At 39.5% G+C, this 26,721-nt stretch overlaps 1 protein-coding gene across 1 annotated transcript; it reads left to right on the forward strand.

Annotated features, from left to right (window-relative positions):
- Positions 1–5,093: 5,093 nt before the first annotated feature.
- LOC127013434 (cytochrome P450 7B1) lies at positions 5,094–23,611 on the forward strand. Its single transcript, XM_050892307.1, has 5 exons — positions 5,094–5,173; positions 11,534–12,130; positions 12,575–12,781; positions 18,870–19,048; positions 23,045–23,611. Exons 2-5 carry the CDS (start codon positions 11,554–11,556, stop codon positions 23,339–23,341), a joined length of 1,260 nt encoding a protein of 419 aa, XP_050748264.1. The 5' UTR covers positions 5,094–5,173; positions 11,534–11,553; the 3' UTR covers positions 23,342–23,611.
- Positions 23,612–26,721: the final 3,110 nt, after the last annotated feature.

Raw genomic sequence — 26,721 nt, forward strand, 5'->3', positions numbered from 1 at the left:
ATCCATGTCTGCATTTCTCTGTCAAGACTTGGCCTGATGCATCCATTTACTCCACATAAGCCTCCAAACAGTGATCAGATAGGAGCAGCATCTGGTCCTTACCTCATTAGGAGGTATGTAAGCTGAGAATTCAAAGGTAGAAGACTGTATATTGCTAAAACTCTCGTCTGGCTTGTTCTGCAGGGAATATTTTTTCGTACTGCACGTATTCAACCTCGAAAATTTAGAGTTCCAGGAGGTCACTGAGGCAGATAATCTAGACGGGGTATTTAAGGCATGCATAATTTTATAAGTCTCAAAAAATTGTGTTGTGGACAAATATTTGGAACATAATATTTTTTTCTGTCCTCATAGATACAAAACACCTAATGCTATGAGCAGGTCTAGGGGGAAAACTGTAACTGCTAAAGTAGAAAAAATAGGAAGATAGACTTACTGGCTTTCTCCTGTCCTAAGTTTCCTGTGTTCTCTCTCTCATAATACAAGAAGACACTCCAGACACCACATTTCTGGAGATTACCTTTCTTGGGGTTGAAGCCTTTGGCCTCATTCTTTTCCTCACAGTTAGAGTATTCATAAGCCCCTGGAAAGACACTGTCTGTCATGTCTTGTTGCTTAAATATTGTGATCGAGCCTGTGAATAATCTCAAACTGCTTTGACATGTTCATAATAGCTTTTGTTCTACTTCTGTACCCATCCATTTCCATTCCTTAAAGTCTCCCAGCACGGTATCTTGCAGCTTGGAGGTGGTATGTGATGGTTTTGACCAGAGATGCTATGGGAAAATCAGACTGATACCTTTAATTTTTGTGGATGGTAACAATGGTTTGGAAAGTGAAAATGACCCCTCTGTGGCAAATGATATTGTTAGACGTTTTTCCCCCCGGCTTGCGTTTTTTTTTCACCCTTTGGTGAAAGTTGTTGAGAAGCGGTCAGCTGAACCGGTGGTACCCTGCAGAGTGACGCGTTCATGTAGGGCTTTTTCAGCTGTGCTGTGTGCAATGAAGGCTGCGTTAACACCAGATGCCAATCATACACCACCAGTGGATTTGCAAGATTATAGGACAGGAAAAAAGATGAAGGTTAAGCACAGGGCACAATAGAGATTACTTATGGTAATGAATTGTATAATTTTTCTAGACAGATCTGGATTAATGTTTATCCCAGGCAAGAGATTACTGTATGTCTGATTCTAGTTGTAAACAGACATTATTAAACAGAAGGTTTATGTTCATGAAATGCGACTATGGGTGTTAAAGCACTTATGATTTATTATGTGCAAAGAGAAAAATTAACCTGTTCATCTGCTATAGTACGAGATACGCTGTGGATTTTTGCATAATTTGGAAGGCATCTGCTCCTTTGGAATACAAATAACCAGCAAAATGAGAAGGATTCTCCTCTCATTTGCACTGATCCAATGCCCTACACTGCAGTGATGTTGAAATGGTGTAACCAGCAAAAGAATAGTCTTGTGTGCTTTTATAAAGCAATAATATTTCTATGAGAGATAATGTTAGCAAGGTCTGTTTGCTTGTGAATCTTTAGGGTATTTTCTTTATAATTAAAAATGTTAATGTTCAGAGAGATTAACAAATGACCTTATTTGGGTTTCCCAAATAATTCCCTTTCACTAATTGAAAACATAATGTTTGGAGACCTTGAATTAAAAAAAAAAAAATTAGATTTATTTTTCACATAATTTATGTTGCAGCCCATTTTTCTCCTGCTTTATTGCATCACTGCTGCTTAGCATAAGTGAGACATAGGTACAACATCCACATTTTTTAATACTGCCTTACCTCAGTAGCTAAATAATCACACCTGAGTCAGTGACTTCTGTGTTTTGGGTGAGCTGAAAAATCTCACCTTAAGGAAACTGTAAACAAACTCCAAAACTTTGCTTCTTTGATGGAGCAGACATTGCAACTTTATTACTTGCTAACAAGGAAGTCTCTTTTCACTGTGAAAGCAAAGAAAAATTACAGTTATCAAAATCTGTTCGTTCTATTTATGGGCTGTATTTGTAGCCAGCTGATTTTTGCATAATGCCGTTTGAAATTATCCATTTAACAGTGATGGATGATACAACTGTGTTGCTTTCCCTCCACTTTGTAACTGATCCGTCTACTTATAGATTGCATTGGACATGTTGCTGATGCTTTATTTGTAAAATTCACTCACATATGTGAGAAATTTGTCCGTTAAGTCTTACTGACTTCACAGAGGCTTCTCAGATAAGTAAAGATTTTCCTGTATATAAGCAAAACCAGCCCAATCTGTAAAAAACATAGGAACGTGGAGCGAAAAGGCCTGGGAATATCACAAGGTGTGTTAAGTGAATTAGAATTTAAGCAGTTAAACTAGGTCTGAATAAAACGTAATCTGGTAAGACATTCTGAATGCTTCAATTAAAAAATTTGCAATATTAGATTGCCATCAAAAGTCTTCATATTGCTCTTTTATATTTCTTAGCTGTATTTTACATTTGGTACAACAATATATATTGTGTCATGAGAAAAATATAACTTCAACATTTGTAATATTTTGCCTAATTATCAAATTTTATAACTCTGTGAAGTGTGAGTCCAGAGTTCAAGTTCATAAACAAATTAATTAACCAGTAAAAGTTTCTGTGGGCTTTGCTAATGGTTCAGTGTAGCATCTGAAGCCGATGAGAGCTTCTGGAGGTACCCGGGATGCGGGTGAGAGTCCCTCAGGAAGCCGAGGTCAGCTGCACTGCGCTGCTTAAAAGTTTGTGCAGTGAAGCATTGTATTTTGGGATGCACTAAAATATACGCGGCGCTCTTGTCTTTGCTGTGTGTTAGCAGACATCGATAAGTCATGGAGATGACCTCCATCTTCCAAAGAGAAGGAAAGCTAGAAATGAAGACACATTTCTGTTATCAGTCTGCTGTGGGTCGTAAGTTGAACTGGTGTTATATTTTCCTCTGAACGCCGTGTAGCCTTGACACGGTGTTTAACAGTGTTAAGCTTATTGCTGCTGAGCTAAACGTGTCTGAAGCGAACGATGACCCTCACGTCTTTGCGATAGCAAAATGTCTCCCTGATGTGATCCCACAGACTTGGAGCATTAAGTTAATTTTCCCCTGGATTTCTGAGCTGCCTCCTTTTTACCCGGCGGAGAGCTTGTGAAGAATACAGCTTCTGACCGAATGACAGAACATGGAGGGTGAAATTAGATGCATTCAATTAGAAGATGACAAAAAGCCTATCTAAATATTTGTCAGGATGCTACTTACAGGGCATAGTGTCCAGCCCGGGAAGTGAAAGGCAGCCGCTCTCAGGACTTTATAGTCTGGGGGGAAAAAAATGGGTAAATCATCCAGATTCTTTACAGGCTTGGAGGGGATAATTGAGGGTATCGAGTGGGCTGTTAGGCTTCCAGGGCTGGTGATCTCTCTCGTGTAATCTCAGATTAGTTCTTTTCTTGTATTCACTTAATACAGAATTAACCATTACAAAGTTTTCTGGACCACTTGAGTAAATAATGTTGTTATTTGACCGCTAGAGGATTGTTAATGCAGTGGTTTATGGGAGGTATTGAAAAAAGAGGTGCTCCACCTTCTCCACAATAAAAAAAAAACACCACCACAAAACAAACAAACAAAATCCCAAAGCCACAAAACCCAAAGAAACAAAAAAGCCAGGGCAAATGTGTCAGCTGTGAAATTGTCGGGTTTGGACCAGAAGGTTTACTGGTTTTCCAGAGGACAAAAGGATGTTCTTGAAAACTAACATTCGGAACTAGTAGTCAGTTAATCAGAAAGAGATCGAAATATGCAGCTTGGTTTGGCCACATCTGTTTATCTGTAAATTAAATTTGTAGCAACTTTTTAAAGTAAGAGAGCAAACCTCTGGCTTGTATTTCCTGCTCAGAAAGTTTTAATTAGGAAAATAAAAAATGTACAGCATATCATGTTTACCTTTTTTCTTTTTTTTTTCATTTCTGTTACAGCAGTTCAAGGGAGAATGTGACTATGATAGGGTTAATCCAGCTACATAAAAATCCATGCTGTGTATGATAGTAGTAAAGCTTGTGATCCCTTGATCTTTGATTAGATCCAAGCTAGTAAATATCTTGTGTTTAATCAGAATGAGTTGTTCTGCATGTAGTATAAGTCACCTTCACAGATGGGATGTAGCAGCAGAGTTGTTCGTGAATATTTGTTTTAATCCTTTCCAGAGCAAGCACGCTTTATGTTTCTTTGTTGTAAATCAGATTCAAGCAACTAAAGACCAGCACGAAGGAAAGACATTTACTTGCAGTCAGGAATAGGACAGTGTGGGAACCTTTTTTCCTTTTTAAAGAAAAATGTAACTTATTAGATTCTTAAAAGGTATTTTATACTATTCCATAAACGCTGTGGCTGCTTTTTTAGACTGGGATGCAAATATCATTATTTAGAATTTCATCTTAAACTGTTCGTACACATTCCTAGCTTAGAAGACTATAAATATATGGAGACTAAGATTTATTATGGTAAATGTTCGGCCTCTATTTTTATTCTATATTTTAAAGATATTTAGTTAGAATGGTGGCTGGTCTGTGTGCTGGTAAACTGAAATTCTTAAAATGTTATCTGTAAGGCTAGTTATTTTCTGTGTTATGTCGGCGTCCTATTTACCTAAATCTGTCATAATTGCCTTCCGATACATCTTCCTCTGACATGCCAAATATTGAAAATGAGAGGACTCTTTGCTGGGAGATTTTCTACCAAATGTCATTTTTCTGTGTTCGTAACTTGATGGTAATAACTGGACGACCTGTAGTTAAATGCATCTCAATTTCTCTCACTTATTTTTCCTAATCACCACACAGAGCCTTCTGTGCTCAGAGGTGTGATTAGATTTAACCTGCCATCATATCTGAAGAACTTTCTGTACAACATATTATACATTGCAAGAATTATATATGTAGATGGTGGGTCTAAGTATAATATATAAATAGATACAAAGATGAGTTGCTCTCATGCCAAAGTTAATTCCTGATTTTTTTTTCTGTTTTTAACAGGAAGACTGGAGAGCCCCCACTAATAAATGGCTGGATTCCTTACCTTGGGAAGGCTTTGATTTTTAGAAGAGATGCTTTCAAATTCTTACTGGATCAGCAAAAGAAACTTGGAGATATTTTCACTGTACATATTGCTGGTGAGAAATATTTTAGTATTTCTCTTGATTTTTTCCATCAGTGAAGTTAAATACTAATTCAAATGTTTAGTTTAGAATCTTCCTTAAATAAAAACATTTTTGTGTAGCATAGGCCAATAAAAATTACTTAAATTCACATGTATTGTATACATAATAAGTATCCATAGGAAATAATTATAAGCATGTGGATTTATATACAGCTATAGGTATATGTGCGTATTGACAGAGTTTGTAGGCATGTAATGTACGAACATAGATTTTGCCAGCGGATTTAATTGTGTATTGTTTTTTTTTTTCCTAAAGAAGGGAGAACTAACATCATCTTGACACCGCACAGAAAAATATCAGATTAAATTTAGAAAACACTTAAGAAAAAAAGTGCAGAATATGTTCTCACACATTTTACAACTGGTTGACAGGAACACAAGGGAATGAATGACACATTGACTCAGTGATACAATCAGGACTGGAACACAGAAACTTCCCGTTGCCAGCCTCTTACTCTGATCATGCTTGCTGAAAATAACAATATAATAAAGTATGATATAACCTTGCTGCTTTCTGTATTTATAGCTGTATTACTACTACACTAGCTCAAATACAAACATTTGAGTGAGTTCACATAGGCACTTTGCTGTAGAAGAAAAACATAGAATGAAAGTGTAATCTTGAATGAAACTTAAATACATAAATTTACATATGTATATATACACAGATGTACTTTTTACTAAAATCAATTTAAAATCCAGTATTTTCCTCTGTTCAGAAAAAAGCAAACTCTTATTAGTGTAGGTGGATGTAACAGATCTTTTGCCTCTTTACATGCTGATAGCCTTGTTCAAATGATCAACTTTCAAGTTAAGTCTATCTCGTTTTTAGCTATTCCTGTATTTTTAGGGAGTTTCAAATAAAAATATGAAGTGTAAAGTATAAAGTTTGCTTTGTAATTTCATGGCAGTAGCATTAGCTTTATATTTCCATATAAGTAATATTTTGCAATAAAAATAATTTTTTCTTCAAAAGTCAGTTAATTAAATTGCAAGGCGTAAGTTTAATTAATAAAATTTTTCTTCCTCTTACCAAATCTGTTCTTTTTTTTCCTTTGGAAGAGTATTTTTACTGCTATTAGATGTGTGATTTTTTTATTCATTCAGGGTTTTTTCTTTGGAAACTGGTATGCTTAGATTTTTTTCCATCTTGAAAGTGAGTTTGACACATTACAAGACCAACTTTTGTTGAAATACAGTCTTTTTTATTGTTAACGTACATTCACACTATATACAGCTGTGGCTTCTTACGAATACAGATTAATAATTATAATTCAGAGACTACCTTAGTACATTCATAAAACCAGATACAGTCATACTTCAGAATCCTTAACGTATTTAATCAAATATTTATTTCTCTCTCACCTCTTTATTATTTTATGCAAGACTATGTTTAGAGATTTGTGTGTTTAAACAATCTATGAGTGTGATTTAGTTTCACAAATTTCTATTTGCATACTAAACAAAATTCCATTTCAACTAATCTCCCTGTGTTCAAGTATTTTAAGGAAGCCTTCCTTGATAAAGACTGAGGTAAATTGAGTGAGTTCTGGATATCATTTCAGCCTTATGCAGGGAAATCTTTGATTTTGTGAATTTATTGTAACAGAGATACCACTTTAAGTTCTCTTTTTTTGGTATAAAAATACTGACCGTCAAGACTTCACTAAGGAGAAACAGTTTGTCATCCACAAGTCAAGGAAGAAGCCGAAGCTAGTTAGTACCTCCTATCATGTCCTGATCCTCAGACGTGCAGGATTTCTATATGTCTTACTGATTTGACAAAGATGATGTTTATATGTTCGGCAAACACAGCGTAGCCTGCTGTATATGGACTATCATTACTTTACCCCCTTGGTGGGTATCTAAAGGTCCTGTCAAAAAATTCTATCAATATATATTGTTCTAATTATTGGTTCTCAAACTAGTTCATTTGGAAAATGCGGAACGATGCTTGGAGTTTCTGGCGTTGCCCCGTACCGGTAATGCGATTTCGCTGATTGTACTTTCCCATGTGATGAGCAAATGATTGTCATCCCTAAAAGTCGCAAGGGACATGGATGTCATCTTAATAAAGAAATTAAAAAGCACATCTTTCTATGAGAAACAATGTAAATTCCTGACCTGTCGCAGAAAATAGTTCTCTAATTGGTTTTGTGTGGTGGTGCAGCAGAATCGTTTTCCCCAAACGTCATGCCAGCGAAGCACCACTGTACATCATTGTCAGCAGTTCAGCAGAATCTCCCTAATAAGAGGACGATTACGTAAATGCGATAGTCTTAAAAAAAAAAGAGAGAGAGAAAAGAAAAGAATAAGGAGGGAGGAGAGAGAGAGAGTGAGAGTCTGTGGTGTTGAGATGATCATACTTCCCAAGCCAACCTCTCTGCTTGTTAAGGGTCAGCAGCATAGGCAGACGGCTAGGTAAGAACTTAAAGAGCTTGAAACAGTTTTGTCATTGTTTCTCAGGATTAAACTTTGTCTCCTTTTCCTAGCAAGTTATTAGGAATGATACCAAACCTTACAACACTCTGAGACTGACTCAACTTTTAATAAAATAATCTTAGGGTTTTTTACTAAGCACACTTGCCTTTTCGAATACTGCTGCGAAGTCATCCTTTTCTTTTAAATCATGATACACCTACAGTAACATATCACATTTTTCTCTCTTAGGCAAAAGGTAATTTACATTTACTCCTTACCAAGCTGAAGCCTGCTGCAAGCATTACCGAAATAACATCCATCATTAGATGCCATCTGAAATGCTTGTCTTTCATCATTAGCATTAAAAAGCTCCAGAATGCATTATTAGAGTAATTTCTTAACTATCATACAAATACTGGCTTCTGTGCTCGGATTTACCAAAGTTGACAATTTTCATATTTTCCACATCAATCTTCTATTTCTAGGAGACTGTAGAAACTAAATGGAGATAACCAGGCTATTTGCAGCACGAGTGTAATGCAGACTGAAGGATTGGATAGGCAAGTATGAATTCTCTGTAGCCATATTTAAAAAAAAAAAACAGAGGGCTTTTTACAGAAACAAGGATACGTCTTTTATTCTGACTTGTTTCTACAGTACTAAATAAAATAGCTTAGTGACTTAAACTATTGGGATTTGGAGTGTGACATTTCTGTACGGACATGTCTACTTAGTTTTTTGTGTTGAAGGATTTTTTTACAATCTAACAAGGAAAGGCTTGGTCCCCAGCCGTTTCTGTATAAATACCTTCAATATTTAAGGCTTCCTGATTTGTGGAGCATGTGATATGCCTCCACTTTTGGCTGATCTGGCGTTTACCTTTACCAGTACTCTGGTGGAAACTCATCAGCATCAAGATTTTGGTTCGGTTTCAGAAAAGGCTGCTTTCAAGAGATAGGTCTTGGCATTAGCTGCAATGGAAAGGCATGGGAGGGGAGGGGGGAAGCTGCACTATAAAATACCAAATAATAACTGGAAACTTTAGGAAAGATTTGCATTTGTTGGTCTCTGACACTACCAGGGACAATAAGTGGGAAGAGACCTCATCAGGGACAACGACAGGATTTAAAAAGCAAAATTAAGGACCATATTGACACTCACAAAATTTAAAATCATAACTTGAGGTGAGAAAGTTTGTTCCAGTTCGGATGTTTGCTGCTGAGGGTAGAGGAGGTGTTGGTGTTTTGTAATTAGCAATCTGTTCCTGTATGGAAGAGGCTGGGGTAACCGGTGTAGCCGTGTAGTGCATCTGTGTGCGAGTATGACTGTAATTGCTAAAGGCTTCCATACCCACTCTCACAACAACAACTTAACTAACTGCAGTTAATTAGCTCTAGATTTTAGTCTTTTTCTAATTAAAAGATCTAAAATTAGATTGTCGGTGAGGTACGTAAACAAGCTGCCTTTGTTATAGAGGGGTTCCACTTTTCTGACTATACAGACCTTTACTAAATGCGATAACAAAAATATCTTGCTTTATGTGTTTATAGATATTGTTGACTTGCAGTGACGTGGTCTGGAGCCTGAATTGATTCTACAAAATGAATTATATTTTGGTACATACTTACTTTTTGCTACCAGGAACCTGATGAGAATAATAAAAATCGGGATCTGTGATACTCTGTTTCTCAGAGATCTTTTTTTCCAAAGTATGTGCTAGTGTTGAGTGAGTTTTGATTTAAAATTACTGCTGAAATTGTTTGTCGGAAAACTCATTTGCTGAAAATAATTTTCTTACTTAAAAACGATAAGAATTGATGTGCGTTTGCTAAGTGTCTGATTAAAGATCACAAAGAAACTCATATTTTGCATCAGAAATAAGCAGATGGTGGACAGATGGTTTAAATTAATATTAATTAAAAATCTTAACTTAAATTGTTTACCCTGTAAACGCAAAGTTAGGAAGCCAGCTTTCATCTTTAGGGTTAATAACACTCCAAATCTATTTATTAAAAATTGCTCCAATGGGCATTCTTTCCAAGCTTTGATCGCAAAGATGGTAGCCTTAATAAAGAGCGTGACAGTGGGTGAAAGCTGGAAGGAGAGAGCAATTCTGGGACTCTTAACAAAGATCCTGCAGAGGTCGAGACTAAAAATTCCTCTTAGCCTCTGTGGTCTGGGAAGGAAGAAATGGTCAGAAAAGAGGACTGGGAATTGAGGATCTCTTTTTCATGCTGATTTCTCAATATATTTATTCTTTAAAAATTAATGTACATCTGTGGTTGATTATGTTACAGTAAAGCAAACTCCACAAGTACCTTAAAAAGCTTCACACGCCGTTGACAAAAAAGGGGGTGAAATTCTGTCTCGATTTATCCCTTGTGTTTCCTTACTGGTTCAGTGGGGTTGCAGTGGATGTAATCGGGGGGAAATTATGGCAGCTGGTAATTGCAGAGGAAGTCCAGAGCACACCCAGATTTACCGTAGAGCACTGTGTGTATATACAAGTCAGAATACAGAATAACTATGATAATTCAAATATCACTATATGGTAACCATGGATACTTGTTGACATTTTTAGTGGTAGTGTCTACTTTATCTCAGGACATCTGTCACCGAGCCAGATTTGGTCCTCAGTTAAACATGTAGTGTTCCCATTAAAATCAAAGGAGATTTGTCCCTTTAGTGAGACAGAATTAGACTGTAAGTGCTGGAAGCTTTGCTATTTTCCTGAGTTTATAGCTAGGATATTTCACAGAGGATGTGTACATTTTAATGGGTACCCTTTTTCCCCAATGCACCTCTCTGTTCAAGTTAAGAATCAGGAACTCTAAATTAAGACTTAACATGGGAATCATCTATAAAGAGTTAAGATTTAATTGAGCTTTGGGAGCGTTAGCATTTTGATTCATGATAGTTCACCAAAATGTTCTTCTTTGGTAGTTGACTTAAAGCTTAGGGGGAAATTGCAGGGTTTTTCTGGCATGGGCAACTTGAAAAACCATCAAACTTGATGCAATCCTGCTCCTCTGTAAAGGCAGCTGAAGGTACAGCTGTGTCACTGCATTAAGTACCTCGGGAAGGGTAGGCCGTTGTCGGTGCTCTCTGGCACAAGGCATGATAGCGCTGGGACAGTGTGTACCCCAAAATGGCACCCATGTTAAAAATGGTATCCTACTCCGTTGTAACCTGTGGCTTCAAAATCAAATCTTGAGGTAGTCATTTTACAGATACTAACCACATTCTTAACAAAAAGTTAGCAAAACTTCAGGAAAAAAACAGATGTGAGAGGGGCTTTAAATGTTGGGGATTTGCAGTGTGCAGTTAAAGCTGTAACCAGCAGATTTTGAGTCTCTGTGTCATCTGCTTGAAGAAAAGCTGCCTAGGTGGCATGTTTTCCACTCCAGCCCCCATTGTTCACTTTCCTCCATGCAGGTGAAATGTGTGTGTTTCTCCCTTTCAGCTGGTAAAAACCTACAATTTTCAAATGCTGCTACGACTCCACATTGTATTTTCATGAATTATACCAGAGTAGTAAATGATTTATTGCAGAGTGCCACAATTGCAGAGATCACACCCTACTGTTGGCAAAACCAGTACATCAGTCTACATGGAAATGGCTTCCCGCTCATTTTAGAAGAGCCATAAAAGTGTACACAGGTCGAATCTGCATCCTAATGAAGAGAATCTAAATAAAACTTGTTACATCTTCCTTTTTTCTTTTTTTTTTTTTTTTTTTGCTGTGCAGATTTCTTCACAGATCTTTGCTTTTGGGATTTTCTGCGTCCTTTTTTCCCAGACATTGGCTTATTTTCAGTTATTACTTCTGAAAGTGTCACCAGATTATAAAAGTGCACGTGTCTCTCTTTTTTTTTTCTTTTCATCTATTCAGGTAGATATATTACCTTTATCATGGACCCATTTCAATATGTCTATGTCATCCGAAATAGCAAGCAACTTGAATTTCATGAATTCGCTGATAAAATGGCTTCCAAAACTTTTGACTACCCAGCCTTGTCAAAAGGAAAATTCCCCGATCTCAAGGAAAACCTGCACAGAATCTACCAGTATCTACAAGGCAAGCCTTTGGATATCATTTCTGACCACATGATGAAAAATCTCCAGGATATATTTGAATGGAAATGCTCACAAGCAACAGATTGGGAAACAGAAAAAATGTACAAATTCTGCTGCTCTGTAATGTTTGAAGCCAGTTTTGTAACATTATATGGAAGAGTTCCTGCTGCAGATGGCCACAAAGTTATTAGTGAAATCAGAGACAAATTTATCAAGTTTGATGCCAGCTTTCCCTATTTAGCTGCAAACATACCAATTGAGTTGCTAGGAGCTACCAAGAAGGTTCGGAAGGAGCTTATACATCATTTTTTACTTCAGAACATGACAAAATGGCTGGGAGGGTCAAAAGTGGTCCAAGCCAGACGAGATATATTTGAGAAATATGAGCTGCTTGGAGATTACGACAAAGCAGGTAGGAAACTTATGAATGATTGCTTGTCTAAAATAAAATAATTTACTATAGACCTTTGAAATAAAAAGGCAAAATGGCGACCTTGAAATTTTTTTATGTTCTTTCTAATTGGCTAATGATAAAATGTTTTACTCTGAAACAACCCTCTATGATAATTGATTTTTTTTTTTGTGCTGAGGTGGTAAAACAAGATACTTAATGGTGATAATGAGAAAGATTATAACTGAGCTGCATTTCCTCCCCTTATTCCCCCCACCCCCCCGACATTACATTTCAAACTATTCTCATTAAGCAGAAAATTAGACTTCAGAAGCCTATTGGTCCTCATTAGCATTCACTGATCCTTGGCTGGGTCTGTGTCCTAACATCTTTTAATTAGCACACTGCAAATCTAATCAGTGTAATAAACGCTATTAATCTTCCTTTTCACTTATTTTCTCCCAGCACATCATTTTGCCTTCCTGTGGGCCTCTGTGGGAAACACGATTCCAGCTACATTCTGGGCCATGTATTATCTTCTGCGGCACCCAGAAGCTCTTGCAGCGGTGCGTGACGAGATTGACCATTTGCTGCAGTCAACAGGTCAAAAGAGAGGGCCCACATATAACATCCACCTCACCAGAGAACAATTGGACAACCTGGTCTACCTAGGTAATTTATTTTTATCTGTTAGGAAGAAAAGAGGGGCTCTCCCGGCAAACTCAGTTTATCACTCATTTCTGTTTACTGAGAAGGTGGAGGACACAGCTGCCTAATTGACATAATAACACCCATTTACATCAATTATAAATTATGTAGTTTATAGCTGTAGATACTCTCATTGCATGTAAACATTAAAGCCTAGGTAATTAACTATGCAAGGTATGCAAAAGGCTAAATCGAAGCTTTGCAATTATTTGAAAAAAAGTTGATGCCTATTAAGTTGTTTGATTCTGAGCATCTGCCGAAGTGTTAATGCATTTCAAATACTTCTGTATGGTACTGCCAAGAAAGACCCTTTTCTGAAATTAAAGTCGATAATGTATTTAAACTGCAAATGTAATTTTTTTCACAGCAGTTTCTTTCTTTCTCTCTCTTTAACAAAACAGAAAGACTTCTAAAGCGGGCTTCAGTTGAGTGATGATTCCAAACGAAATACAAGAAGGTAAAGCTTTGCAGAGTAGAAATGGTGTTTTCAGTATTGAAAAAAGTACCTCGATTCAAAATAGGGAGCTTTAAGGGAGATACAGGTCTTCCAATTGTGGATCAGGGGTTCAGAGGGAGACCCTTGCCAGTGGCCATTGGAAGTTGTTTGATCCAGGAACTGGATAGGCCTTCAGAGCATCAGCTGATGGTTTCACTTTGTTTGCTGGTGCGCAGGCACTGGCAAGATAAATACTAAAATTAACCCAAGGGAGGAGAGAGGGTGTAGCAGGTAGGAACCTAACCTTTAAGCATCTGAAAGTCTTCATAGTTAGTGTTAGTAGGGTAGACAACAGCTAAATAAAAGCTTAAAGGTTCAATATTCCTCTCTTTTTAAATATCAGAAACAGTTCCCTGTTAAAACTGAGCTCATGTCTATATGTTTTGGTAGCTCATGTCTATATGTCTTGGTAGCTTATGGCCTGAACTGATGTTCCACTCTTAAACAAAGCTGTGTCAAGAGAGGGTGGTGGAGCAGTGCAGTCTTTGTGCCTGATTTGGATCTAAGTAATAGCTGCTGTTCTCCAGGACCATCCAATGTGACATGTCTCAAGAATCTGTGTTCAAACTTGATTTGCTTCTCATAGTACAAATACAAAATTGAGTTTGATCCAGTTACTTTTTGTTAGAGCATTAATGTTAATCTTACATAGTGTGAGTCTAGTAAGTTGGTTTCATCTGGGGTCATGGCTGTTTTGGTGCAGATTTACCTCTAACCGATGGAGAATGCTTTTGAAGTAGGGGAGATATTGGATAACAAGGACAATTCTGAAGAATAACATGACATTCTAAGCATTTAATGTACATTTAAGGAACACAAGAAAAACTGCTTCACATCAGAGTTAGCATCCACCAAAAAATAAGAGAAAAGGAAAGTTACCGAGCATCAAGAAGATCAAGAGAGAATTTATTTTGTATTTGGAGACTGAGATGGGAATGGCAAGGGGGGGGGGGGGAAAGGCACCCCAGAAGTGTAGGAATAAGGAAAATAAAAGCATATACTTCACTAAAACCATCTGGTGCAAAATGGTATGAACGGTTTAAAACATTAACTGTGTCATTCCTCTGCTGCTCCTTGAAATCTTGAAGTACCTTGGTAACATTTGATTTATGTGTTGAGAGGAAAGTGCCACATCCTACTTTGTAGTATTCTTGTAACACTTTTGTTAAATTTTATAATCACGTTAAACGTAATGTGGTATGAACAGAAGCTAGATTTCAATTCTTCTGGCACTTAAGTCATAAAGGGCTGGATACTGTCCCATAAAATAATAATATAGAAAAAAAATCTGTACCATAGGAGAATTAAAGTCATGCTTCAGCGGAAAGGGGAAAGGGATGTTTTGTTAATAAATGTGTAGGAGGGACAAAGGTCCCAATTTGCATTGCTTGCGCACCAAAAATCCTCACGTCGCAGGAAGGCTGTGGGCCAGCCCTGCCTTTGCCCTTGCAGCTCGCTGACCCCAACCTCTGAGACTGAGCTTTTCCTCTTCCCGCTCCCCCTGTGCCAACCCAGAGCGTAGGAAACCGGGATTTGTGTCCCTGCTCTCGAGTAAGGCAGACCAGGTGGGATTCTTGTATGTTCATCACCTTGTCATCTCGTTCTCCTGTTTTAAGCGCTCTGATTCTCCGTCCTCTTTTTGGCCTACTCTAAAGAGCCTTTTTTTGGATTCCTCATGCTCTGGAGAACAAGCAAGAATTGCTAAAAAGCCTTTCTCAGGAAGCAACGTTGTTATTATGGTCAGATTCTTTGGGTCTAGGGAACAACGTGGCCTGATTTACTTCTAAATTCAAAGCACAGGTATGTGATTTTTTATTAAAAAAAGAAAAAGCTTTCAACCCACAGCAAAACTAGCAAATTTTGGCCCTGATTGATTGTTTTTTTCCTATGGCATTTCTGGGGCAGCACACTTTGTTTTGCCTACGTAAGATTTTTCCCGAAACCCAACGCATATTTGTGTGCGCAGAGTAACATACATTATTAGTCGTTATGGCTCACAACGGAGCTCTAATATGGTAAACGACACATGAGAACGGTCTGTCAGTTTTTATGGTTATAATGGAAATGCAAAGGGTAAACCAGAGATATACTTAGTGCATGTTTAATGCTAGGCATGTTTAGTCAGTTCGTTTGTTTAATATTAGTCCATTCATTTATATGGTGAAGTATTCTTGCCCCAGGTCATTGCTGAATCCCAGATATTTCCTGCGAAAAGAGCACAGCTTGAAAAATTGTTTTGTACACGAGAAAGGGTAAGAACCCAAAAACAGCTAATACAGTGTGCGTAGTCGTAACACAAATGCTAAGCATTAAAATCGTTGGTTGGATTGGGAGAAATGAATATATTTTCCTGGAATGGGCTGGGCAGTACCATTTAGTTCTTAGTAAGATGCAAATGTACTTGTTTCAGATTATCGTTTGTGTTGGCACACCGTGATGCCTGTGGGTAAATGACCCCCCACCAAATATTTGCATACTCGATAGCTATTTTCCTACAATACACTCTAATAATTATAGTACCCTATTACCTGCTATGTGTTAGTGTAAAATTAACAATCCATTATGCACAATAAGTTTTATAAAACATTTACAGATAGAGATCATGTTTAATTAAAATTAACTTGCCTACGAAAGCCAAATGCACTTATGATTCACAATGACCTTTTATTACCTGCAGTCCCTTGTTTTGGCTGGATGATTGACAGCTTGCTGTTTGGCTACCATGTTGTATTTCAGCTGACAAGACTTTTCATTTTAACTCAATTTGCCTGCCTATCACAAGCTGGTGGCAGGCCAGGCTCAAGTCACCCAGCTTTGCCTCAGCAGCTTGCTCTATTTCTCATTAGTACGCATTTATTCAGTGGAAATTGGAAGACAAATGCTTGAAGGCATGTGAACTAAGTATAGCAAATTAGGGTTTAAAGACTGAATATTTATAAGTATATTGAAACAGTTTTAAAAAAAAAAATCTAGAATGAATTGGAAGCTGAGTGCTAGCTTTAGTATAAGAGAAACGAAGAGAGAAGTGGGAGGATTCTAAGAATAACAATACTATGAGAGATATCTCTCTCCCCCCCCCGCCCCCCCCCCAGAAAATATGTAAAATCTCTCTGACAACACCTTATCAAACAACAGCCTGGCTTCTTTATGTAGCGCTCGCACAGTGAAGTTTAGCTTCTCATGTGTGTAAGAAGGGGGGGAAAAAATGAGGGTCATGTTCATTTGCTGCTTGGTTATCCCTTGGTATGCTTTAAATTGCCTTGTTTGTTCGGCACAAGCACAGAAACAGATGTTGCTCTACCGTGCTGGATAATTTACTGTACCTCACGGTGCAGAATGGAAGGCCTCCCAAGCTACCCAGCTGGTCTGTCAGCAGCGATGGCTGGTGTCTGCTGAACTATGACAACTGCAAGTAAAGGCTGCAGTTTTATTGTGCAGTTGTCATTCCTCTCAATGTCTAACTCCGGCATTTGTGGAAAGCTGACTGTCTATTTTTTTAATGTGAGCCTGCAAAGCCGTATAAGCTCCATTCTCCTTTGTTGATCATAATGTGACTCATTACTTTTGTCATCTAATGATTATCGGCATGATCGCTCAGAGCGAGAGCCAAGCTCGCCTTCCACACATAACTGGTACTGGAAGGTAAAACAGATTTGTCATTTACGATCTGACCGCTAAGCCACACTTTGTGCTCCATTATTGTGATTAACTTCTGCATAAGATATGCTGCCCAATTGTCATTTGGGATCCGGCAGCAGGCAGGGACTGCCGCGCCTTCTGGGAGGATGTCCGCCGATAGGATGTGACCGCATCACTTGGGCGGTTAAACGTAAACCTGCCATTTCGCAGCGGCGCTTTAATAATTATTTTTCTTTTTTTTTTCCCCCCTCCTTCCCTCTTCCTCATTTGATTTCTGCTGTCGCTATGTATGTCACCACCGTTTCCAAATGGTGGACTGGCGCGGAGTTACCAGCTTCATTTTCCGCAGGTTGAAGACAGTCTGGGAGCGGAGGCTGGACCCTTTCTTTGTACCGCGTAAAGTTTTGTTGCCAGAGTGCTGCCAGTTGAAATCTATCGTGTCAGGTGCCTTGTGGCTATCCGCAGTAGAGGCCATCTTCTGGAACCAGGGTTCTTTTCTGGCTTCGTCACCAACAAGCCGATTTGACTCTGCCTGATTATAGTAACGAAGGCAGTCCAAAAGAATATGCACAGACTCACTGTACGTCACATTGAATCACGGCACTGGCCACACAAAGCTGACCGCAGCCTCATTTCTTTAGACAAATGCATGCTTAAGGAAAAACCTCCTGCAAGAAAGCATCCAGGCCCACTTTATTTGCTATGCATGCTGCACCAGATTTAATTTTTAGTGAAAGAACGTTTGTTGTTATTTTTTTTCAGAGGCATCTACACTGGGTAGCTACTGTCTCTAATAACTAACCTTTTGGGTGCAGCAGTTACAGTGCCTTGGTGAACACTTAGAGGAGGCTTATTTGATATCACAGAACATAAATGCAGACACAAATGGATTATTATGTGCAAATGAAACCCTATTTTAGGCTATTTTTCACACTGATGATTAGAAGGAATCAAGTCACATATAACAGCGCCCATACACGCTGGTGGAAAAATAGTCAGTTTTGATTACAAAGTGAGAGATGCAGCCCTAGACAGTAGCTACATGCTGATATACATGCTATCAGAATGATTTATGCAAATTATGCATATTATTCCCAAAGGAATTCCTCCTCAAACTGCCAGGATAAATTGCCGGAAATTAGCCATAAAATCTGTCGTGCTAGGAGCAAAAGGTGAAGGCCACTGGGAAAGCAAGGACATTCAGCTTCTGGAGCCTTCCAGGATGTGATGGTGGAGACAGAAATCTTGCTTTCCCTAAGCCTGAAAGGACTGTGTTTTGTTTTCTCTTGGCCAATTAAAAGTGTCTTTCTCTCTTAAAATTACCAGGCAAATAATGAATTTCTTTCATTCACTCTACCATAACAGACACTATCATTTGGCAGTGTAGCACATTGAAAAGAAAATAAATAAATTTAAAAATCCTCAGAATGACTACAGAATTAACAAGCGAAATGATTTTTCTAACATATAGTCCTGCCATTACATCCAGCAGCTTTCGAAAGGCAAGCTAAACAGCTCCGTGGATGCTTTCGCTGGTATTTGCTTGCAACCTCCAAAATATATGTAAATGCGTAAAGCGTTCGTGTCTTTTGATTGCGTTGTTTTCAACATGATGCCTGAATAATGACTTTCCACCCAAAACTCGGTGCTGCCTACAGCCGACAGGATTTCTCAGCACCATCGGTGAGAATCACATTGGGAGGTTCAGCGTCACGGCTCCCCCGCCCCGCCCCGTGGGGTTGTTTATTGCCTCCTCCTGGCCTCTGCTTTATGTTTGGTTTGGGGTTTTTTTTCCTTTTTTTTCCTTTAGCCTGCCCTACTAAACCTGTCAAGATTCAGCAGCTGTAGCCATGTATAACTTCCAGTCATCTCCCATATTTCTGATGCTTCCCCCCCTCCGCTTTTGTTTAATCGCAGAGAGTGCCTTAAACGAGAGTTTACGAATGTGCTCGTCCTCCATGAACATTCGCATCAGCCAGGAGGATTTTGTTCTCAAGCTTGAAGGGAATCAAGAAGTTGGTTTGAGGAAAGGAGACTGGATAGCCCTTTACCCGCAGATTTTGCACATGGACCCTGAGGTCTATGAAGATCCTAAGGTAAACATTCAGCTGGTGCTACTCTTCCTACTCCAGGCACATCGCAGCAGCCAAGCCTTTTGTGATCTGTGGGGGTTTTTTTTACTGCTGTTCCTTCTTGTGGAACAAATCTTCCTACTTTCAGATGTATTTTCTAGGGCCCTATAGGTCAAAGGATTCATGGCCTGAAGAGAGAAATATGGTGATGAGACTGACTGCGACTGCTTTCAAAGGAATTGACAATTGCACATTGACTACCATAAACTTTAGGCTAAATGTGGGTTTTGTTTGGCAGTGGATCATTTGATACCCAAGGAGGGCTGAATAATAGAAGGTGGTTTAAATAGCAAATAATGTGGGCCATTTAGCTAAGTGCCCCCAAAGCATCATTGACTCTCTGAAGCCCTATAATAGCAGTGTCTTACTTGAGCCTTATGCTTTTTCACCTCCCTTCGTAGGGATTCACCCCTTCTTGATCAATTAGTAGAGTGTTGTGAACTTGAGACTGTAAAGCTGTTGCTCTGCAGCGAAGCTTGGAGGGTAATTGTGTCATCTCCCTGTATTTTTCTCTGATGCTTGAGTTAATGAATATCAAAGACTCGAAATTAATCCACCCTGCCTCAGCCTTGATACAGCTTCAGAAGTTCACCACCTGCATGCAAATTGAATAGTCCTCGTCTCGGCTAGGTTGCTCCCCCAGATTGCTGTCTCTAGCCCAGGGTGCCACAGAGGAAGAGCGAGGGTGCACACTGAGGCTGTTAAATGCCTCCTCTGCCTGAGAGGCAAGAGCTTGTACTTGATCCATTCCTCATCCCCATTTTCCTAAGGAAATGGCTGTCTCCCAGCCATGCTGATTTCCATCCTTGACATTTGAGCCAAAGAAGAAAGGAACTGGATTTTTTTACATGTTTATAGATAACCCATGTTAGAGGCATTGCTCCCTGAGGCTCTCCCTTTCGGGAATTTAAGGATATGAGGTTGCAGAGGAAAGATGAAATTCAGGTGCCTTGTTGGTGCGGGACAGCATCTCGCTGTGCAGGAACTCCACCTGCCTTGGTGAGAGGAGGTGTGGAGCATGTTGGAGTTAGCAGGAGTAAGGTATAGTCACCGGGACAAACACTGGAGCCATGAAAATGGAAATGATGTCCAGGAGGGCTCTGGTGGCTGCCCCCACCCAAAAATGAAGACAAAGCCTGCTGAGAAAATTAGGGTTCTAAAAAAATTCCATATATTGGCAAATAGTTGATTAATATTTCTATCCTTAAAAAGTAACAACTAACAAATAAGCTTTTTCTCATTTTATTCTTAACACTTTATTTTGGAGAACATTATTGATTTGTCAAAAGTCCATCTGTTTGTTTAGGTCCTAGACCAAAAGCATCAGTGTGGAAACTGATCCCCTCCCTTATCCAATAATTGCCGGAATATATTACCATATTTCCATTGCTTGAATATATCTGCTTAGTATCAGCTCTGCTCAGCTTTCACAGTACAGCTTTAGTTCATATATTTTATCTTTTTGATAGTGAATGAGCAATCCACACATTGCAGTACATTGATTTCAGCACATGGGCCCTCTCGAAAAGTGGGGAAATCACTGTTCTGTTTAGTTCTTAAAATATGCAGTGTGCTTTCAACAATAACTACTGAGGATCAGATAGAGATGGAGAATGAATTTTTTGAAAGGTGCAGTCTTGAGCTTGTCATGTATTTAGGGAAAACTTTCCTGGGAAAACAGGCAGCTTGACGAGATAATTTTGTAGCAATGCTTTTCTCCTGGATACATAAATTTAAGTTCAAGCTATCTTCTGCTTTGGCACCATGATGTATAAGTGTAAGCATGTATTGTTGACCTCTTTCTCCACTCATCAAAGCCTAAATAAATGAGTCAGTTTTCTGTAAAGTGGAGAAATGAACCCCTAAATCCTAACTCGGCTAGTTATAGAGCTCAGTAGATGAACTCTGCAAATGCCATAGAGTGAAATATCAGGAAACCCTGCAGGAAACCCGACATGGTGGCTTCCCAAACAAAGCTAAATACAAGATGTAACAGAGAGAGACTTACATCAATCACAGGAGATTGCTCAATTTTCATAATACTCTTAGCAGGCCGTCCACACAGAACTTCATCGCCTGTTCTTGCTCAGTGTCTTCACCTTTTCCTTGCCATCAACCACCCTGTCTCTTCCAAGGAGGCCTTGTACATGGCTGAAAGTTCCTTTATTGTCAAAAATTAGTCTTTATTTAGCCAACGAACTAGCTTTTAAGGAAACACTACCCAACCCGAGGGGCTTCAGCAGCGCAAGCCTGAGTTTGATGTCTCTGTCATTGGCTCCATTCCTGTCTCACGCTTGTTTTCTGTTTTCCCGATTCCTTAGACACCGATTTATTTTTTGTTAAAAGCAATTACAACTCTCAGATGGCTCTTAAGATGACAAAGAAAGCATAAGGTTTGACCCAGTATGTCTATGTGTTCAATACCACAGTTTTTAATTGTTCCAGGCGCCAGGAGTGCACCTTATGGAAACGTTTCAACAAACTGAAGAGCTCTGGGTTGGGTTGGGTTGGTTTTTTAAACTATTGCAGTTCATATTTAGCAGTGCTTTTTTAGACCAGCAGGATTTACATTTCAGGAAATGAATCTTTTTTAAGGAAGAAGTGGTATTCTGGGCTTTCATTTGTTACTGTGCTTCTTCAAATGAAGCAATAACTTACCGGGAAAAAAAAATGGCATGCTTCCTTTTGGCTGGGGTGTTCAAAGAGACTGAAAAGAATTACTTGTCAGTGGAAACACACATATAACCACCTTTATCTTTGTGGAAAATCCAGGCCTCTGCCATTTAGAGAAACAAGCTCCTGTTCTTCAACACCCAAAGTTACATCCCCTCCAGTGCACCTTGTACTTGTTCCCTTTCTCATAGACCACCTCCCCTGCCACTGTTTTTTCTCGACAGCAAGACCTGCAGTGCATGGTTTTCAGAGTCTTTAATCTAATGTGTAGATCAGTATGAGTGTATTTTTCAGTGTGGTGTGGTTTTTTTTAATCAGTTGAGGTTGGTTTCTGTCTGACTGACTTGTTCCCAGCCAGCTCCAAATGGCTGCTGCTATAGCAGATGTATGCAAAGCAGGACAAATGCTAATGAGTGACCATAAGCAAGAAGTGTCTGTCATTTTTATTCAAAGCATGCAGGAGGATTTTGTAAGTGGTTAATTTGCCGTTGACTGAGTGAGGATGCCAGATCTCCTTCATTCAAAAACATGAATTATCTCTAAACAAGGATCCTGCTACTGGAAAATAGTCAGTAAGATGTTCAGTTTATGGAACATAGGTTACAAGCGCAACCTCAAGCCTTACTTGAAAGCACCCTCTTTATAATGGTCAATCACTGGCTGTTGTCCTGCTTTGCACACAGCTTCCGGAGCAAAACATTTGAAGGTCAGATGTGGCAAATTAAGCAGCAACCATCTCCAACTGAAGGGAAAATTGACTGCAAAGCATCGGGTCTGGTTTTCGAATAATCTGCACCACTGGGTGCAAAAGAAGGATGGATTTTGCTCTAGCTTGCAAGAGCAAGATCGGTGCAATGCATTAATTTATTCATAGGCATTTGCAGAATTTGGCAGATTATCCTTATTCATGATGTATGTACCACACTGAGCGCGTATGATGCTTTACAAGAAAATTGTCCTTCCACTAAGGTTCATTGTCCCTGCTACAAAGCGGTCAAAATCTAATTACAATCAATATAGGCCAGACATTCAGTGGATGAGACATGGAAGTTGAAGGAGCTTGACGTAAAAGGGCTAGGCTAAGTGGATTTAAGGAGTGTTCTTTGCAGGGGAGATAATGTGAGTTAATGAAACTTGAGGGAACCAACTGAAAAGGAGAAGCTGTCAGCTCCTTGTCTTCCTCTTTATCTTATTTTCTGGGTTTCAGAAGCGTTACCGTTGTGCAAACAAAGAAACTAATGTAACTGCCTTGTTAGATATCACGCTCTCTTTCTCTTTTATTTTCAGGAGTATAAGTTTGATCGATACATAGAGAATGGCAAGAAGAAAACCACGTTCTACAAGGCAGGAAGAAAACTGAAGTATTTCCTAATGCCCTTTGGCTCTGGGATCAGCATGTGTCCAGGGAGGTTCCTCGCAATGAACGAGATGAAGATGTTTCTTTTCTTACTATTGGCTCATTTTGATGTAGAACTAGTGGAAAACAAAGCTGTCAGACTTGATAACAGTCGTATGGGCCTTGGTATCCTCCTGCCAGATGTGGATATTGCCTTTCGTTACAAGCTAAGATCCTTAAGAAAGTGAGCGGCTGCCTATATACCTTCTACTAATCTCCATGTTCACTCTGTTTCATCACTCAGCTCTGTATTTTTGGAAACATTGGCTTTTCCCTCTCTGCTTTTACCTCCTTCCTATTTGTTTCTGAGGAGAAAAGCCTTTGGGCTGGAGGTAGATATCAGATGCAGGGACATGCAACCTCAATTTGTCCTGCCTGAGTTGTGAGTAGTGAGGTGAGATGACAAGAGTTTGGCCAAGTAAATAGCCCAACATCCCTACAAGACGGACCCCCATACTCTTGGCCGTGAGTTGAGTAGGATTTACAGGGAGGATGACATCAAGCTGAATCCAGGCCATGTATATGGGAAATGGGCTCAGCAGCCCTCTGTCACAGGGGTTCCCCCTTCTTAGATTGGGAGGTCCCATACACCCACCATCTGGAGGCATTTCTGCATCTGCTCATAGAAGCATAATAGCAAGAAAGGGGGAACTTAATTCTAGGGGGTGAAAGAATTTTTACTGATTATTATTCTGACTTTTTATTTACTCTGTTCTCTTCATGGTCTTGAGGGTCTTAGCCCTTATTTGAGAGATGCGATGGAAGCTGTGTGGGGTGGTGGGGGATGATCTGCAAGAATGTCTTACTGGCAACATGTTTCTGACTTCAGTTTTATGTGCTGAGGGTGAATGCTTTGCCTTTTTTTTTTTTTCCTTGGTGCAATGCAAAGAAATTAAAATCTGTGATTTTTTTCCTGCAGTCATTTAAAGTCAGAAGGGAGGTTCTCTTGATTTTAATAGGCTCTGGATCAAGCCTAGATTATCGATTTTGCCTTTTGAGCCAAAAAAATATATTCTTCAGGGAGAAAATATATGAGCCCATTTGAAATGATTCTATCATCTCAAAAATTGCCTTCTGTTTGTCTCACTGTTTTCCTAGTAACACGTCCATGTGTTTACTTTGACCATTTCTTGTGTTTGTTCGTTTCTCCAAAAAGGCAAAAGAAGAAGCGGGCTTCAAGGGCAAGTGTGGTATCTAAAACTACTTTTTAATAGTCTTTTACTGTGCCTAAGTTATGCATAGGCAGAGTAGTGTGACCTGTGTTTGGAAACAGACTTGTCCGTCTACAAACTGGAAAATAGGCTCTTCCCTGGGGCCAAAATTTGAGCAAGTGAAAACCCTGGGCAGCCACAGAAGTTATCTGTATACTGGCTGCCCAACCTGCTTCACTGGGTGACCAGCTCTTGTTTCAAAAACTAATTTCCTAGTGCGCTGGATCTGAGATTTTTAGACCCTGTCTCTCTTCCCAGCCATCACTTCAGAGACTGATGAGGATTCTCATGGCTGCCCAGTCTCAATTTGCCAAGATGATAATTGTGATGGGAGAGTAGCCATGTCTGTGGGCCTTGCCTTGTGTTCCCAAAAAGCATCTCTCTTTGGGATGTGCCAGCGTAAGTCTTTTAAAATCAGAAATTTTACTCATCTCTAAAGCATTTGATGGCCTGTGGATGGAAACTGCTACGTACATACTAAGAATTAGAATTATTTATTGTTATTTGTGTAGAAGCCTGATTAGTTATTCATGTAAAGCTCATACCCTAAATAAGCATCAGCATCGGTAGAAAGGCTTTCAGAGATTGGCACAGCCACATTCCAAATCCTCCAAGAAGAAAATTGTGGTTTTGTGAGATATATTGGATAAACATTTTCTCTTCATATATAATATCAATAATGTCTGCAGTGTTGGAGTATGCTTACATTAAATGGGCTTTGCAGTTGATTAAATGCTTTAACTTTGCTTCAACATTTAATCAACAGCAAAAGCTGATTATTGCTTTGTGCCACAGAATAAAATTTGTTTTTATGGAGAGATTCTTGTACTCAAGTTACTTACTGCTGTAGTTACTCTGTAGGAGCTATTCTGTACTCAGCCATAGCTCACAATCCAGTTTGGGCATTAGAGCCTGGTTTATTGAGAGAGGAAATGTTGATATCATTACACTGTTGACTGTATTCCATTATTGCTTAAATGTAAGCTGTAAAATGTCTCATGCCACAGTTATGATAAATCTTTCTTTGGCATCCAACTTTGAAACAAACCTGAAGCAAGTGCGAAAATAACAGTAGGTATTTGTTTTAAACAGAAGACCTTTTTTTTATAATTGTATTCTATTTTTAGGATGTTGAATTAGAATATCACAGGCTGCTGCATAATTTCATAGGACATAATAGGATTGTGCCAAAAGTACATGCAAATCATTAGTAATTTCAGATTAATTGCTGATCAGTTTGTATAGTATCTATTTTGAAATTAAAAGAAGAGCTAGATTGTCTCCAAAATAGCAAATTAAATCTGTAGGGCATGCTTCCATTTAAAAAAGAAAAAAAGGGTCAGAATCTTTCCCAGGAGTTGCAGGAAACCTCTGTGAAGGCACTTGGAGCCCTTGCATCAGGGTAGGGGAGCACTCTTTGCACCACAAAAGAGGCCAGCGTTTTGCTGAGGTAAGAATTAGTTGCTCTTTTTGCTCAGGGACCAAAATAATCAAACGTAAAGCATGGCCTGCCCAGCTTGTCCTGGAACTGTGTCCCTGGTAACCCATGCTCCTGGTAGATCAGTTTTGCTGGTAAGCAATGCATCACTACTTTAGCATACCCCGGCTGCAGAGGAGGTAAGCCTCACCCCCATGTAAAGTCATGAGAGCTAGAGCAGGGCAGAGGAAATGTTAAGCCCTTCTGGTCCATGTGCTCGGCAGCTGAGGAGGTGACTTACTGAGAGTCAGCAGCTGGTCTGACCAGGAGTGACTCGTTCTCCGTGGAGCAGGGAGTGAAAGGCCCACGGTGTCGGTGTTCCTGGTCAATAAGCCGTAGCGGCACAACAGGATGAGCGTGCACCATCCCTGGAGGTCCCAGCTGGAGCCAAGCTGGCCGCAACGTGCTGTGCCGAGGAGAGCATGTTTCATGACGTAGGGCACAATACGGTTTTTGATGACCACCTCTGCCACAGAACCCAGGAGCGACCAGCTCTTAGTGTCTGTCACTGGGGCACTAAGGTGGCAAAATCATCTAAGCAGAAACGGCAGTGCTGTTTGCAAGCGTTCAGGTGCCGGTGGTGCTGCAGGGGTGAGCGGTGGGAGGCAGTCAGACCTTGTGGTTCCTTGTCCTTCCTCTCCACTTCAGCAGGGGCGTCTGCCCTGCAAGCCCAGCAGTGCCTGCTTGTCTCATCTGCTGCCCCGGCAGGCGTAGGGTCAGCCAGGAGGAGCGCGCGGGTGCCCCTTGAAATTCTCTGCTGTTCCTCTAGTGAAATGGTGCACTCACTGATCGGTTTGAGATGTGACTCGGCTGGTCAGTACCAACCTCCAACTGTAAGCTGTCGCTGCCTATGGCTGTATTGATAATATCTCTTGCTGTT

Source organism: Gymnogyps californianus, chromosome 2, assembly GCF_018139145.2.
Source record: "Gymnogyps californianus isolate 813 chromosome 2, ASM1813914v2, whole genome shotgun sequence".
Taxonomy (NCBI): domain Eukaryota; kingdom Metazoa; phylum Chordata; class Aves; order Accipitriformes; family Cathartidae; genus Gymnogyps; species Gymnogyps californianus.

Excerpts from the sequence above, each read along its gene's own strand:
- LOC127013434 (XM_050892307.1), top strand. The coding sequence starts at position 11,554 with ATGGACCCATTTCAATATGTCTATGTCATCCGAAATAGCAAGCAACTT. Across the intron at positions 12,131-12,574 it reads TGGAGATTACGACAAAGCAG|CACATCATTTTGCCTTCCTG; the intron begins GTAGGAAACTTA and ends ATTTTCTCCCAG. Across the intron at positions 12,782-18,869 it reads GGACAACCTGGTCTACCTAG|AGAGTGCCTTAAACGAGAGT; the intron begins GTAATTTATTTT and ends GTTTAATCGCAG.